Raw genomic sequence first — 16,447 nt, 5'->3', positions numbered from 1 at the left:
GAAGAAGCTTCTTGGATGAGAAGTGAGACGTCTTCAAAGAAACACAAGAAGGCCTCTTGGAAAAGCACCTTTGGGGCAACCGTGACCCGAGTGACGGAGAATCTCCGTAGACCGTCCTGGGCCTTAACTGGAGAGGGGATCCAGTCCTCCGCTCGGTTCTTCATTCGGATGCTCCAAGCTGGGGCAGAGCTGAGCTTTTTCTCTCAGATCTCTTTCCCTTCCTACTTGGGGTCCCTGGCCGGCCTAGCCCAGATCTGCTTTCCAGGTTTGCTCATTTTGTGAGCCTGCAACGGTGCCCAGTGAAAAGTTGGCTTTGGCCCTTTCTGCCAAGGCCTGGTCTCAGTCTTCCCTCTGCCTATGCTGGGGAGTGGGGAAGGAGGATCATCGACCCTCGCCTCCTCTCTGCTTGCAAGGAGGATCCAGGGCAGGTCAGCCCGAGATCCGCTTCATGCTGGACCTCTCGGTTGAGGCCGGAGGGAGCAGGAGAGGATTTCCTGGCGGGTCTGAAGACCAAACGGAGGTTGCAGGCTGCCAGGCCCCTTGTGGAAAACGAGCGCAGGGCATTGCAGTTCTGACGTGTGAAGCATGCTGCCTGCCTGCACCCCCATGTGCTGTGCCTGACGTTTCCTCTATATGGGCCCCGCCAACCTGCTCCTTCGGAAGCGGGAAGCCGCCTCGTGGAATGTCGTACATCAAACCAGCTCAGGGCATGCAGGACCCTCGGGCTTCCCAGGACACATTCCCGCTCCACTAATGTCACTGCAAACACGGTTGGATTGAGGTCAGTCTCTGGCTCTTCCCTTCCCTTCCCTTCCCCCCCTCCCCCTTTGCCCCAAGCCTTGGGCTGTTGCATTCCAGTTTCCCTTCCCTCCCAGTCCAGCAGTTCTTGGACAAAGCCATGGTGGTATTGATCATCGGGCCAGCAGCCTTGCGCATGCCAACCGAGGGAGGGGAGAGCTTCACTCCACAGCTGCACCTCCGAAAGGCAGGCGTTGAGCGACAGAGACAAGCACGCATATCTGCGTGCTCCCTCCCTCCCTCCTTCCTTCCCTCCGTCACTCCTTGGCCGGGCAGCCTCATCACTGGCTGGAAATACAGCAGAGAGACCCGCGTGCGTCCTGGTCCTTTCTTTTAGGGCTCTTTTGTTCCTCCGACAAGCAGCTTTGGCGGTGGAGCTCAGGAGGAGCTCCGTTCCGGCTCTTGCAGACCGTCTGGGGGGAAATTCCTGTGGCGGCATCGCAGAGAGCGCTTCGCTGCTCCTCAGGTAAGGCTGCCTGGGGTGTGGGTGGCACAAAACGCGACTCCCCGGGAGAGACATGGGCTGGCCTGCTTTGAAAGGACCTGTGCGTGGAGGGAAACGATGTTCAGCCTCCCTCCCCTGTGAAAAAGCCACCCCTGTCCTGCTTTCGGACGCACCGGCCGGCCACTCCTGCCGTCGGCACCACCGGCTCTCCAGTGGACGTGGCGCACTCGGGCCAGGCAAAGTTGGGCATGTGCTCCTGCTGACCGACCGGTTCAGGTTCCTTTGTGCTGGGCACATCCGGGCCACGCTGGTGCCAGGAGAAAGAGGGTGCGGCGTTTTATGCGCAGAGAAGCCCAGGTCCGAACTCTGAAGGGCTGCAAGGTGCAGGAGGGCCAGCTGGAATCCGGCCACTCCAGCAAAGTCTGGGGTCTGGGAGCAGAAGCCCGGCAGGTGAGCCAGGCTGCCTCTGGACCCTTGGAGAGAGACCCACTCTCTGAACCTCCACCAGCTGCTCGGTCTCCTCCTGTGGAACCCTGGAAGCAAAGCACATGGACTTTGGTGGGGCTGCCTTGGGAGAAGAAAGCGTGAGCTGCTTTGCTCTCGGAACCTCTTCGGAGCCCCAAATGCTTTGAAATAATTACGGGGTGCTTTGCTCCGGGCTAATTCTGAGCACCCCTGCTGCTTCGGAGAGGGTTCCTCAGCCCTCGTGGGGCCCTTTCCTGCAGCCCTCCCCGTCTCTGGGAGGAAAAGAGGCCCTGCAGGGTTGGGGGGGGGGATAGAGCCATGGCTGGGCCACCCTGAACAAGCCGGGCTTCGGGTCAGAGCGACCAGGGCAGGGCGGGGCAGAGAGCCGTGTTCCCCTCTTCTAGGGGGCCGGAAGGAAGAAACCTTTCGTGGGGAGAGCTGCTTCTCGACTGGGGTGTGGCAATGGGGAAGGTTTGGGGGTGTCTGCCAGGAGGAGGAGAACAAGCGATGGGGTCTGTTTTGTGTCCAGCGAGAGTGGTTGAAGCTTCCAGATGGCCTCCCTGGAGATGTTTAGATGGGACCGTGACTGTCCCCACCCCAGGGTCCCTCTTCCCCCTCCCCCCCAGCCCATGAGGGACATCCTATGGGGGGAAGTGAGTTTGGTGAGGGTGAAGGAGGCACCAGTTTGTGGGATGTAGGAGCGAAAGGCAGCAGTGACCATCCCATCCCACCACACCGCATTCCTACGTGGCAGGGATGCTGGGAGCACAGAACCCAGAATTCCCAGCCAGCAGGAATGACATAAACTTGCTTCTTGTACTAATGGACTGCCTGGATGGTCCCTAAAGTCCTTTCGGTTTTGAAGCTGTTTAAGGGACAAGCCTGGGATCGGGCAACGTTTTTCCAAACATCATTGAGTTTTAAATGGCTTCTACCTTGCAAAGGCCTCTGAACATGTGCAGAGAGCTTCCTCCCTGAGCTTTTGCCTCCTGCATCTTTGCTCCCTAATGCCTCAGAGCATTGTTCCTCAGCCTTGGCGACTTTAAGCAGCACGGACGTCAGCTCCCAGAATTCCCCAGCCAGCCAGGTCGAGAAATACTGAATGCCGTAGAGCCTGGCGATTTAAATCATCCTGTGCTCTGTCCTTATTCTCATCGGCATGACTTATCATCCGTGTGCAATTTGAGAAGGGGGCAAAGGGAGCCCTCTGAGCTGCACTTCCCAGCCGGGCCGGCTGTGGGTTGTTTGCCGTCTGTTGCACCCGTGTCCAGTTCGAAGTTGGACAAACTTCATCCTTTTCAGCAAAGGGAATGGAGAGTCACCAGGCGCCAAATCCAGTTTTTATTTTTATTTTTAAAAAGAGGGAATAACGTCCTGCAAAGCCGTCTCTTAGCCAAGAACGGGGCTCAAATCCATTTCTAAATGAGCAGTGACATTTTCACTCCAGCTGGTGGCCTGAGGTTTCGGCATGTCAGGTGGCTGAAACAGAGGAAGCTTGTTAGCTGGTGCTGGGCACCCCCCACCCTGTCAAAATCTTCCCCCCCCCCACCAGGCCCCCTCGGTCTTCCAAGGGGCTTTTTCCTGGAGGCGAATCGAATCTTTAAAACCTCTCCGAGTCTTATATGGTTGTGTGTTCCCATCAGTAAAAACCACTTTGTTTCCTGAGCTTGAGAGAGAGAGAGAGAGGAAGGAAAAGCTATTTGTTTTCCACTGAGCTGCCAGCAGACCACATCACAACGATCCCCATTTTACAGACGGGGCAACTGAGGCTAAGAGGAGGGCAGTAGGATGGATGCACAGGACAGTCCGTGCTTTTCTGGACCAAGACAAGGCTCAAAACACCCCCCCCCCTTTTTTTTTTTGTCTGAACATGTCAGCGGTTGCTGAACTTCACCAGTTTCCCCTTCGGCTGAGACCGCTGGCGTTTAGCCCCCTCTGGGGAAGCATTTGGCTGGTTTTATCTCGGCTACTTTTGGGAGGATTCTGCCTCTGCACACTGACTTGCTTTACTTTTTAGAGCTCTCTTCCGCAAATAAAACCTCTCCTGTAGATCAGGGGTCTCCAACCTTGACAACTTTAAGACTGGCGGGCTTCAACTCCCAGAATTCCCCAGCTTTAAAGCTGTCAAGGTTGGAGACCCCTGCTTTAGATGAAGGGTAAGCTTGTCCACTTATGCTTGTGAGGCTGGAGTCGCCCTTCATCTTAGCATGTCCCACGACTGACGTTTGGAACCCCGGACTCATCGCTTGACCGCTGGATCACAAGGGCAGCCGTCTGAAGCAGGCCTGGGGTCAGAGGTAGCCTGAGGTATCTACCCCACCTTCGCCGACACGAAAAATGGAAACTCGGTGGGCAGAGAAGCAGCGGACTGAGCTGAAAGGTTCAGGGCACTCAGGGACACTCTTCCTCTGGCTGAGAACAAGGCACCCTCTTCCATTGCTGAATTCAGGGAGGTCTGCCTGGAGTTGTTTCCTGCAAAATACACCACAGCCCCCAAGCTCTGCAAAGGAGGAGATTTTGGCTGGGGCGTACCTGGAGTTTCCTCCTTGGTGCCAGTGCGTCAGTTCGAGAGCAGATTCTGACGCTCGATTTGCTTCCATTTCGTAAAACCCCCATTGCACCCAGAAGGTGTGAAGAGCAAAGCCAAAAATAAGCTTCCAGGACGGGAGGAGAAAGGCTGGTGCCACTGAAGCCCCTTCTGCTCCAAAGGCCAAGGGACCGGGGATCTCCCAACTAAGCAAGGGAAAGGATTCTTTTTGCCTCTTTTTTCTGCAGTCTAAATGAGCCGAAGCGTCAAAAGTGTAACCACGATCTGATTTGGGGAGGAGGCCCAACTATTTTGTCCCCGGGTGGAGGCTCTAATCTGGGAGGAGGTTTTGCTCTCGGAGGAGAGAAATCCAGGCGTGAATGCAGAATTGGTGCAGAGGAAGCTGCAAGGGGGAGAAGGGGGGAGAGGAAACGCCACACAAACAGGTGGCCTCTTTTCAGCCAACTGCAAAATCTCGCCGGGGGCTATTAAACATCCCGGCTGGAATTTGCAAAAGGGATTTGTGGCTGTCAGCAAGTTTATTGTTTCTGACAGCTTTTCCATCAGCCTGATGGAGCCGGTGCATCTTCCCAGAGGGGCGGTTGCCATGGTGAGGCTGCTGGGAGGGCCCTTCCCCACAGGGAAAGGAAGGACGCCCGCCTGGGTGAGGGGCAGAAATGCAGAGGATCTGGCAAGGGGCGAAGGAGGCCCAGTGCAAGAGAGGCCTGGAACAAGGATCTGAAAAGACCCAAGTCGCTAGTTTAGGTGCTTCCGTTGGATGAACCTGAATCCAGAACCCAACGTCCTATAGACAAATTTGGGGGAAGAGGAAAGGGGTCTTCCTGCCCACACCTGCCTGTTCCTCGTAAGAAGCTACCTTGAGGGCAGTTCAGGCTAGTTCAGCCCCCCAGACTGGACAGGGTCCTGTTGCGAAGCCAGCTTGCTTGGTGGATATACTGGTTGGCACCCCCAACGCCTCTTCCAACCCTGGTCTTTGGAGCAGCTGCCTCCCTCCTTGGGAAAAGAACCAGCCTCGGTGGGGCTGGGGGCTGGGAAGGGCGTAGCGCTTGAGTGTGGAGCCTCGTCTTGACCATGGAAGGCTTCAGGGTCAACCCCGAGGCCTGTTGAAGGCCGCTCAAACCACAGCAGGCAGGGCAGAGGAGAACGGGCCTGGTGACGCAAGAGGCTCTCCTAGATTAAGCTAGCCTTCTGGGTAGACCTCCACTTGCTTGGGATGAGGAAGCTTGGGAGATGACATCTGGAAAGAGGGCCTCTGCCCTATGGAGCCTCCGTCAGTGGGGCTGAAGCACCCAGACTGGAGAAAAAGATATTGGGGAAGACCTCGGGGCCTCTCTGTGGGCTTCCTAGAAGCCACCCGTGGTCCATTGAGGGCCAGGTGGGCGTATCGTCTTGCCCTCCACGGCTCCCTTCATTCACGGCTGAAAGACACGCATCGCAGCTTCATTCCAGCGGGTCTCAGAGAACCAAAGACAGCAGGAAGATCTGCAACCGAATCTGGACGAGGGCTTCAGAGGGGAACCGACCAGCCCTAAGCACGGACTGAACCTTTAAACCCAGAAGGGGCAGAAATGCAGAGGAGCTGGCAAGGGGCAAAGGGGGGCTTGAAACGTAGCCCACCCTGGGTGAGGGTTTTTTTTGTTTTTGTTTTTTTTTTGGCTCCTGTGGGAGGGCACCGGTTGGACTTCAGCGTCTCCCCCTCAGTAGGGGCATCCCCTTCGAGATGGGATTTGTTAAACCTTTCCCTCACCCGCCCCACCCTGATTTTTGAATCGCCTCCATCCTTAGTAACCGCCTTCCCCATCCAGGAGTGGAACAAACGATCTGCAGCCGCTGAAGGGAGCCATCATTTTACGCCACCACGAAGCAACCACTCGGGATGTCTTTGCTGGCCTCCCAATGAATGGCAGGGATGATTTTTCAGGGTGCCTGGCATGGACGCGGAGGCTGCTCTCCGTGCATGGATTATTTTGTGTGATTTATGATCTGGCCCAGCCGTGCCACGTGCTGCTTTTCAAGCTGTCCTTGCTGCAAGCCTGGCGGATAAGAGCTTGGAAGAGAGAGGCTGCAAGGGAGCAGAGTCAGGTGTGGATTACGGCTCCCTTCCTTCCTTCCTTCCTTCCTTCCTTCCTTCCTTCCTTCCTTCCTTCCTTCCCGCAGGCAACGTCTCCTCTGGCCACGCGAAGAGGCTGCTGTGCCCGGCTGAAGTTTTCTGCTCCTTGCAGCAAAGGCGCCTCGTGCCCCACGCTGCCTTGCTGACTGGGCACCCTCAGAACGTGCTCGGCTCCATCCGGGCAGGATTCTGAACCCTCACAGTGGAAGGAAGGAAGATTGGGGAGGCAAAGAGAGGGACCCCAGGAAAAAAAATATTCTGGTCCACGAGAGGAGAAAACTGGGCAACCAAATCCCTGGAAACGCTTGAGAGAAAAGCTCCTAGGGGAAGGTCCAAGAATAGAGGGCTGCGTTATTGGGCAGTCTAGGCACCTCCTGGATGAGGTAGACCCCAAGTAGGAAGTTCCTACCCTGGGGAAAACATTTGCTAATCCTGCCTGCAAGAAATCTCTCTGCTGCTGGGCCCGGGTTTTCTCCAGATGTTGTGGGTCCAAGACATTGTCCATCGTTGCCTCAGCGCTCACTTGTTAGGTCTCCTACTGCTATGCAAGCTTGTGCTCCCTCAGAATAACATAGTAGGAAAGGACCTTGGAGGACCTTTCCTACTATTGACTTCCTTTGGAGTCCACCCCTCTTGGTCACTTGGCCAAGACAACCTGGCAAGCCAGTTCCAGAGTCAACGCCAGGCTGGATACGCTGCCCTGGGCGAGTTCCTTAGAGGAGGCAGGGGAGAGCGCTGGGGGTGTGAGGTTGGGAGCCTTTGCTGAGCTCGCCTTCTCTTCCCTTCTCACATCTGGAAGAGAACATCCTTCCTGCAAAATCTCCTTCTTTCCCTGACAATTCCTGGGATGTTCAGCTTCATTTCTGGTTTGGTCAGGTCGAAAAAGCTCAGGACTCACTCCCTTTTCTCTGTGAGGCTTTGACTCTCTGCAGGGGGATATGGGGTGATTGTTGGGGTGCAGAGCCAGCCCGTGTGTCGGCCCCAAGGGCCCTTCCCTCCCATCCTCCCCTTCCCTCCACCCCAAATGGCTGCAGTGCTTCCAATCCTGCTCCATCACCAAAGGGGGGAAGCAAGTGAGACTGAGAGCAGAGCCCAGGATGCAACTTTCCTTCTGACCCATCCCTTTGCCCACCCAGGGAACTCTTGTTTCCCCTGTAATTAGTCTCCGCAATTTCAGGGGAAGGGATGGGTTGGCTGATGCCGTCTCTGCATCGCAGGGTTTGCAGGGCGCTGCAGTGGCTGGCTGCTTTTTCGGATTCCCGCTTTGCTGAGATTCAGGCAGCCCTGAGAAAGGAATCCAAAGGGATCTTTTGGAAAGCCCCCTCCTCTCCCCCCCCCCAGAAATGCAGCAGGAAGAGAAGCGAGACCCTTGTAGGGGGGAAATGACCGGGGATTTGCCCTGCAATGGGGAAGGGAGACATTCTCCTGCTGCAGGAGGTGACAGCCTTTAAACAAACTCAGGGGGTGTGTGGCCCCTCCTGCAGGGGAGGGGGGAGGCTCTTTTGGTGCTTCCAGGCCTGGCCTGCTGGTGACATGGTTCTCCCACCACCCACATTGCAACACACATTGCAAAGAGATTTGCTCTAGGTAGGACTGAGGGATAGCAAGAAAGGGAAAACAGATCAGGTGCTGAACAGGGAGGAAAAAGGCGTGCAAAAGGTGTGCAAAAAAGGGCTGGTGGTTGCATTGGGGGGGACAAGTACCTCCCGGAATGGAAATTTTGACGTTTGAAGGTCCCTGAAGGGAGGAAGGTGAAAGGTGGACTGGATTGATGACTGGCTGGGATGAGAGGTTGAAGAAGGAGAGCAGAATTGGAGAAAGCAGGGTTGAATTTTTCATGCTGTGTGGGAAGGGAAGGGAGTTGATGAAAGAAAGAGGAGGAGAAGGAAGGAAGGAAGGGGGAGAATAGTGGAAGAAAGGAAAGAAGAGGAAGAGGAGGAGTGGATTTGTTGTAAATATTGTGGAACAGCCATGCTAGGCAACTGTTGCTTAGAATTTTCTTGGTTTGGGCAGCGCAAAGCATGCTGAGTTTGTGTCCAGCTGGAGCTCTCCTCCTTCTCCAGCAAACTATCATGGCTACCAGTTTGATTCCCTCTTTCTGAATGCAAAACAATGGATGCCAACAAGCTCTTGGGCGGAGGCAGGCCGAGGGAGGCTCTCCTCCGTGGAGAAACTGGGCCACTGGATTTAATTTCTTCCCCTCTCTGGAAGCAGCTCAGTTTTCAGGTCTCCTGCAGCTGAAGGCGGAGCAACTTTTCAGGAATGGGTAATTAGGCATCTGATGAGTTTTTGGCATTCCTCGCCAGCCTCGAATGTGGCTTCCACAGGCAGACTTGTGGGCAAGGGGGTGGGGATGGGGTCAGCCAGCCTGAATGCAAACTGAGAGGGGGCTGCCGTGGAAAGGGGGGCTCTCCAGAAGAGGGTGGGGACTGTTTGAGATCTGGGTACCCGAGGAAGTAGGAAAGGAGCTGCCACTGACTGCAGATATTCTACTCTGACTACCTTGGACAGCTCCCCTCTGAATCAGTCATCAGTCCATTATCCTCATCCTGGCCTTCCCCTCTGCCCCCAGGAACAATGGCCTTGCTGGCCCCCTCTCCAAGTCCCTTCCTGCCTGTTTCTGCAGAGGTAGAAAAGAGATGCTGATTTCTCTCTCGTCCTGCCTTTTTCCTCCCCTTCGGCTTGCATCCGTTATCCATCCGCTGTTTTGCAAGGAAGGAAGAGCCGTTGACTTGCCTCAGAAGCTCTGCAGAAGAGCGTGGAGCGTGCAAGACTTCCCTGCCCCCCCCACCACCCTTTGTCACTGAGCAAAGCTTAGCTGCAGCCCTTCTGCCCTCTCTCTCTGGGGGAGAGGAAGAAGAGTCCAGGACCTTTGGGATGAACTGGGGCAAACGAAGTGATGAGTTGGGAGAGAAATGAACTGATCTGCCCTTCGTATCCTGAATCGGTTCTCTGGCGAATTGGCTGTAATTTACAGTGCAATTAACTCCGTGCTTCTCTTCCTTGTCAGCATCCTGCAAAAGGAGGGGTGGGGGATGGTGGGGTGGGGGTTGTCCCACTGGTTTTAATTGGGATGCCAGACCCAGATAGGACAGCAGAGGCCGCCTGGTTCAAAGAGGGAGGCTTTGAAAGAGACCGAGAGAAGGAGGAGGACGGGTGAGACCACAGCTTACGAAATGGCTAATGGGGAACAGCAGGGCGTCTTTAGGACAGTTGTGGGGTCCTTCGGCCCCCAAGAGAATCAAACTGTTTAAGAGTTAGCCGGGGGGGGAGGGGCTCAGAATCCCCCCCCTTTGCAAATCGCCTCTGCAAACAGCAGAAGGCTTTACAGGTGATTTCCTGGCCACGTGGTTGAAATAGCCTCGAATGCTGGTCTGCACTGGTGGAAGGGAAAGACTTGGGTGGTTTGAATTGAGTCAGAGAAGAGGAGAGGGGGAGGTGATGCCTCTGCCCCCCCCCCACACACATCTCTTGTGTTATGTAAATAAATGTGATCTGAATCTGTCCATCTCAGTCTCTCTCTTCTAACCAGGAAAGGACCGGTCTGTCATTAATTCTGAAATGCGCTCAGGAAGCGGGAAGGGAGGAGGAGACGGATGGAAGGGAGAAGAAAGAGGAGGAAAAAGGGAGGGAGAGAAATCTCCGGATTTATTTCCCTCCCCCTCCCCCGCTCTCTCTCTTTCTTCCCCTTCTCCCTTCCATCCATCTCTCCCTCCCCATCCCTTCAGACCAATGGCACTTTGAAGTTTCTCAGTGGATTCCCACTGAGAGAGAGACGGAGTAAAGCAGGAAGGAACAAAAGAAGCCAAACTCTGACTCCTTCGTGGCATTTGTGGCCACCTTCTCTGCCCTCCCCACCCCATCAGGATGGAAGAGAGCTGCATTGCAGAACCGGCCCTGCCTTCCTCTAAGCTCTGGAGCCTTTGGCTGAAGCTGCCTCCCTCTCTGGAGCACCGGCCCTTTCGCCCGTCTCCAAGGCCCCTTTCCCCACTCTTGGTTCAGCTTTGAGGGATGCCGGGGAAACCTGGATGCCAGCTGCCCTCCCTGCCTTGCAGAACCTCCCTTCCTGCTCCCCTTTGGGGCAGCTTCCTAGAGGCCCCTCCAGCGGCTCTTCCCATTGTAACTTTGAACGGGGTCAATAGAAAAAAAAATACGTGGCCAGCAGCTGAATCAATCCTGCGCAGTCACAACTGTAACTTCCAACGAATCGTTTTTTCTATTTTTTTTTTCTTCTTTTGATGGTAGGCGGTCCCCAGTCATTTGCTCAAACAGGGAGTGCTCCGCCTCCCCCCCCATCTCTTCTGCAGGAAGCCCCCTGTGCCGCTTTCCTTCTCCCCCTCCAGGAATTGGGTGGGTCCACCAGAGGCAGAGGGAGGCTCTCTTGCCAGCTCGGCTGCTTTCCCGCAGGCCTAGAATGAGTTACTTAGAGGAAACTTGGCAGTTTTTCCAGATGCTCTTCAGCCAGCCAAGAATCTGTTGATGGAGTTAGATAAGCAACACAACTGGTGTGTGTGTGTGTGTGTGTGTGCAAAGCCCAATAACAGGCCTGTCTCCTCCTCATGGTTGCCTGGCTGGTTCTCCATGGGAATGTCAGCTAGCCATTTGGAAACACCATGAAGGCAAATTCTCTTTGAAAAGTGGCTAAAAGTGTCCCTCTCCTTGCTGGCCAAAGACCTATTTGTGGTTCTTTCTTCCGCTTAAATTTGGGCTTCGGAGGGGAGATGGGGGAGCAGGGAAGAGCTGCACGGAGGTGATGGGGACTGCAGTCTCCAGGAAGCCTCCGGTGGACAGAGATCACCTGGTCTGTTTCGTGGGCAGAGAGAGGTGACTCACTGGCCCTCCAGGTGGACGTGGGTGGGCTGCAGGTGTGTTTTTTAGGTGTAAAAGTCCCGCAAAGGCAGAAATCCCTGCATAGCCCCAAGGGCTACATTTTGCGATTCTGGCCAGGGGCGAAGAGGGCATTAAGACTGGTGGTTTCAGTGAAGTCTGGGCCAAAGTAGAAATGACATTGAAGAAAGAGACATTCTGAGCCATTTAGAAAATTAACAGTGGGGAGATTTGCAGACAGACTGTCAGAGTTCTGCTGAGGCACCAGAAGTGAGGAATGATGGATGGTGGAAGGAAGCCGAAGGAGGCCATCCACACGGGCGCCTCTTCCAACTCTCCCAGTTTGATTGCTAAAGTGCCTTTCTGCTGGCCGTCTTCCAGTTGGAAGCAAGTTGGCATGCAGCAAGGATCCATTTGCAAGAGTACTCTACCGGGAAACTTTTTCTCCTTGCAATGGCTGGGTGCCTTGATGCAGGCAGAAAAGCTCCGGTTGGGCCGTAGAACCGCCCCTTGCGCTCCAGCTAGGGATGTTCTCAGACGGCTCTTGGTGGCACCCGGGATGTTTCCACAGGACAGGTGGAGGGACTTCTGAGTAATTTCTTGATTGTTCTTTGCCTTTAGACAGGATCTTGCCAGAGTCAAGCAACTATTGATGCTCTGGGAACTGCTGGGGAGGAGCCCCCTTAACCCTTTCCTGCCGACCAAATTCTCCATGCTTTGCTGCCTCTTTGGCCTCTGGAAGGCGGCCCCTCCCTCCTGGGAATCCAGACTACCTTCCACCACAACGTCTGTGATGTTTGGGTGCATGGGAAGGAGATCGCAGCTGTAGATGGCCCGAAAAGTGGAGAGCTCCATATATGACACCTCCTCCTCTTCCTCTTCCTCCTCCCACTTCAAGCTTGCACATCTTTTGTTTTTCAGACTCTCCTGACTTAGACCATGACGGACACGGCAGTCAGCAGCAGCCCCGGCCAGTGGGGGTATCAGAGTGATCGGCAGATGGCTCTTCAGAGCAGGTGAGCAACTCCCAGCCGCAGAGTTCCCTTGGCAGCGTCCATGCCACACTAAGCCTTGGTTTGGGTAACCCCGGTTTCCTGAATTACGGTAGCCTTCACGGGTGGGTGCCTTTGCAGGATGTGCCCACCGTGGTTGTGCCCAGCACACAAAGACCAAAGCATAGGGGTTGTGAGGCTACGGGTGGTTCCATGGGGGTTGTGGGAAGGGGTTGGGATTCACTTACCTTCGCTAGCAGTTTGTAAATGTGAGCGCGCGCAGAGCATCAAACACAGGACGTGGTGACGTCTGGATAGGTGGGCGGAGCCTCCCGGCGGCGGCCCTACCACTTCGCCCGAACCGGATAGAACCTGCTGAATACCCCCACTGGCTGTGGGTCCCTAGAAGGAGCTGGAGGTCCCGGCGGGGCCAGAGAACTGGTGGGGTCTCCTACGCTGGAGGTTTCCAAGGAAGGGGTAGAGAGGCGTCTCTTTCAGGGGTGGGCGACTATCGCAACTTTTTTGGGGTTTTTTTGAAAAGTTTTTTCAGTTTTATTTCTTATACACATAATAGAAAATGTACATTTTCTTATACATAATAAATCCTACATATACATGTTTTCCTTAAAGAAAGCATTAAAATAAGGCATTTTAATTACATTCGGAGTTGCTCTTCTTCTCTTTCTTCCCTTATTTCGCAACAAACCTTCTTCTTCTCCTCCTTTCTTTCCCTTCCCTCCCTCCTCTCCTCTCCTCTCCTACTTTCTCCTTCCTCCTCTCCTACCTCATCCTACTTCCTTTTCCTTTCCCCCACTTCTCTCTTCTTTTCCCCCTTCTCACCTTCTCTCCTACTCCTGTCCCCTACCCTTCCTTCCTCTCCTTTTCCCTTCCTTCCATTCCTCTCCCTCCCTCCCTCTCCTCTTCCTAACCTCTACTCCTCTCTCCTTTCTCTATTCTTTGCTGTGGAATATTCACCTCCTTTGGTATCCGAGCAACTCCTGTATTCTCATCGTAGATACTTCCTTTCAGTTTCTTTTCAGATTTATTCTGTCTGTATTATCATCATAATTGTACATTTATTCTTATAATCTTCTGACTATCGCAACTTAACGACTTCTGGATTCAGGAATTCTGGGAGTTGAAGTCCACAGGTCCTAAAGTTGCCACAATGCCGCACCCTGCTTTAGATGCTCTAGCTATGTTCCTGCACCAAACAGAAGGCTGGACCTGATGACCTCAAGGGCCCCTTCCATCCCAGGATTGCCAGCCAGGGAATTTCCATTCCCCCACCCACTCACCCCCTGGCACCCTCTCCTCCTTTCCAGTCATGAGATGGGTATCTGCGCCCCAAGGCTGTCTCTGAGCCCGGGGTTTGTCTGCGCATTAATCAGAATTTCCTCATTTGACCTCCGCATCTCGCTGACCGGCTTTGCCCCATGTAATTGAATTCAGCCTGTTAATTTCCACCCCGAAGCGCCTGTTCTATCTCGCCTCGCTCCTCGGTTTAGTGCCTGAATTCAATTCCGGGAATTTAAATAATATATGCATCTCTTGCTCCGCACAAGAACTCTCCACTCCTTATCAACTGCCTGGATGCTAATGGCCTGCGGAGAAGGAAGGAGAAGACATACGGAGGAGGGGGGGAATTCATTAGGTTTTAAATTGCTTGCAGGTCACTTGGGGGGGGGAGCACAACCCCGAGGGATTTGGCTGCTAGGGCCACGGCTCTGCGGGTATCTTGACGTTGGTTGCTGGTGAATTTTGGCACATCGAAACATCAGTTCTATTTATTTTATTTGTTTTAGGGTTGCTTTTCCTTTGCCAAGCATCCCCAATACTTTTGTAATTAGGCTTTAGTTCCTTCCTGCACTCTCTAAAATTTCTGGCATTTTCACTTTAATTGTAGCAGGCTTGTTTTCTGCATCCCCTCGGAGAGGCTGGCCCGCTGCACGCAAATTCCTTTTATTATTTAGCAAAATATAGCCTGCCGCTGTCAGGAAACGAAGCCGGCTGATTCATACAACACCGTGAGCCAGAGATGCTGACTTATTATTTGAAGAGGACAAACAGATTATTAACGGAGCTGGCTTCGGAGGCACAACCCTTATTTTTCCACTTTGCTCTTCCTTGGCAAACCCAAGCCAGCTTTTTCCTCTTTCTGCAGCCCCAGCAACCGATGGCAGCCGGAATGGTTCGACTATACCGGTGGTTGGATCTTTTGAACAAACCCCTGTTCCAGAAGATCATGTCCCACAGGGGGGCCCTCAAAGGACAAACCCTTGCAATGAAGTCCATGTGCCACTCCTGGGAGCCACAGCTAGTGGGAAGGGCCTTGGCCAGGCTGGGTCCCCAATGGGGAGCCCTCTTCTCTTCTGAAGGGGTGAGAGCAGTTCTCTGCAGGCTGCTCAGCTACCTTCTGGTCATATGTCCCGGCACTGAAAGCCCCTTCTGAATTCAGGTTTTAAGTACCGACCACAAAAGCCTTTCTGACGGCTTTATCATGTAAGGACTAGCCTGGCCGTGAGCCTCCAAAGGCGGTTAAGAAACGTGAAATTTACTAAGTAAATAAATAGGTGGAATCTCAACGGGAACGCTCTCTCGATGGTGGCACATCTGCCTGACCCTTCAAGACTTGGCATAGAGACCTCCTTTATGGGGTGATGTGGGCTTTTTTCTCCCCAGAGCTCCTGAGGGTCACTCGGCCCATGGAAAGCAGCCGGAACGTGGGCGGAAGGGCGAAGAACTGACCGATGAAGAGAAAGAGATCATCAACCGCGTCATCGCGAGAGCCGAGAAGATGGAGGAGATGGAGCAAGACAGGATCCGGTGAGGAAGGGAGGGACCTTTGGGGGTCTTGGCATTCCTTAGGGCCCTTCGGTCTCCAACACCTCCCCAGACCAGGGGCCCCCTCCTCAAAGGAAGCAGTCCCGACTGGGGGGTGGGGAGAGGAAGAGGAAGATAGTTCGGGGTCAGCTTCCTCGTTTCTTTCCCTGCCATCGGATGAGTGGAGCTGCTCAAAAGAAGAGCGCAGAGAAAAATCACATTCCCAGGTTTCTCTGTTTTATTATTATTATTATTATTATTATTATTATTATTATTATTATTATTATTATTATCTCTTTTATTCATTAAACATGAAACTCAGTCAACTGATCATTTAAAAATGTGTCACAGATACCACTGACTGGGGCTAATGGTTGATACGGGTTGCTGCCAGCGTCCTAGGGATCAACCAAGTACCTTCTCCTCCTCCTCCTCCTCCTCCTCTTCCTCCTCCTTCTTCTTCCTCTTCTTCTTCTTCCTCCTTTTCTCCTCCTCCTCCTCCGTTATATACTTTATTCATTAAACATGAGTCAACTGGACATTCAAAAATGCATCACAAATGCCACTGACTGGGGCTAATGGTTGATAGGGGTTGCTGCCAGCGTCCTAGGGATCAACCAAGTACCTTCTTAAGATGTACCATGTTCCAAGTAGTGCAGTTTTTTGGAGTTCTGCTGGTGTTATTGCAGGAAGCCTCAATTTCTTGATGTGTTTTGTAAAATTCTTGGACATGCTACCAAGTGCCCTGATGACAATGGGTATCACTCTCACATGTTTCATCCATAGCCGTGTAGTTTCGATGGTCAGATTGCGCTATTTCGTTTGCGCTATTTGACTCTGGCATCTCCTGGTACAGCAGTATCGTTGTTGTTGTTGTGATTATTATTTTTCTTTAATCCCTGCTGCTCTTCCCTTTACCAGCTCTGCGGGGAGGGAGGAAAGAGTTCAGCCGACTTAGTCCCTCTCCTCTCCGGTGCTGCACTGCACCAATTCTTTCCAGGGGAAGGCAAGAAGGAACGTATCTCACCGGGAAGCGGCTGACAGCAGCTGCAAAATGTATGCAAAATGCAAAGGGAGGAAGCATGCAGTTTTCCAGAGAGGAAGGAAGGGGGTGGGTGGGTGAGTGAGGCAACATTTCCCACATTCCTAGCATCCTCTAGATCAGACCGTGTGGCCTTGCAGGTAGATTTGAGTTCAGAATTGGGCACCGGGGATCTTCTCGCCTTGAGATGGTCACCCAGGCTGGACAAGGAACAGGAGGTCTGTTGAAGTTCTCCCGGACTTGGGCAGGAGGGCAAAGCAGGGGCCAGGAAGAGAGAGAAGCCCAGGTTTCTACCTTGGTTAGAATTCCTGGTTGCCACCTAGGCAGGGCTGCCGTAAGTGGGAAGTTGCCACAATTCCCGTTGCGGGAAGTTCAGGTGTTCTGCCAGCCTTTGGGA

General features: G+C 53.6%; 1 protein-coding gene across 2 annotated transcripts in view; it reads left to right on the top strand.

Annotated features, from left to right (window-relative positions):
• The first annotated feature begins 1,057 nt into the window (after positions 1–1,057).
• Positions 1,058–16,447, top strand: part of RPH3A (rabphilin 3A) — a 30,530-nt gene continuing 15,140 nt past the window's right edge. Inside the window, exons 1-3 of one of the 2 annotated variants that reach the window (XM_034428875.3) lie at positions 1,058–1,264; positions 12,115–12,209; positions 14,868–15,011. In XM_034428875.3, the coding sequence (XP_034284766.2) occupies positions 12,133–12,209; positions 14,868–15,011 (221 nt within the window). In that variant the 5' untranslated portion in view covers positions 1,058–1,264; positions 12,115–12,132. Of the gene's footprint in view, positions 1,265–6,214; positions 6,339–12,114; positions 12,210–14,867; positions 15,012–16,447 lie in introns of those variants that run through there. The other variant, XM_034428876.3, reaches the window with a different exon arrangement.

Source organism: Pantherophis guttatus, chromosome 17 (assembly GCF_059756535.1).
Source record: "Pantherophis guttatus breed Tessera chromosome 17, ASM5975653v1, whole genome shotgun sequence".
Classification (NCBI taxonomy): Eukaryota; Metazoa; Chordata; class Lepidosauria; order Squamata; family Colubridae; genus Pantherophis; species Pantherophis guttatus.
The sequence above is the reverse complement of the archived record's forward strand: the minus strand, read 5'-3'. Positions and strand labels throughout refer to the sequence as shown.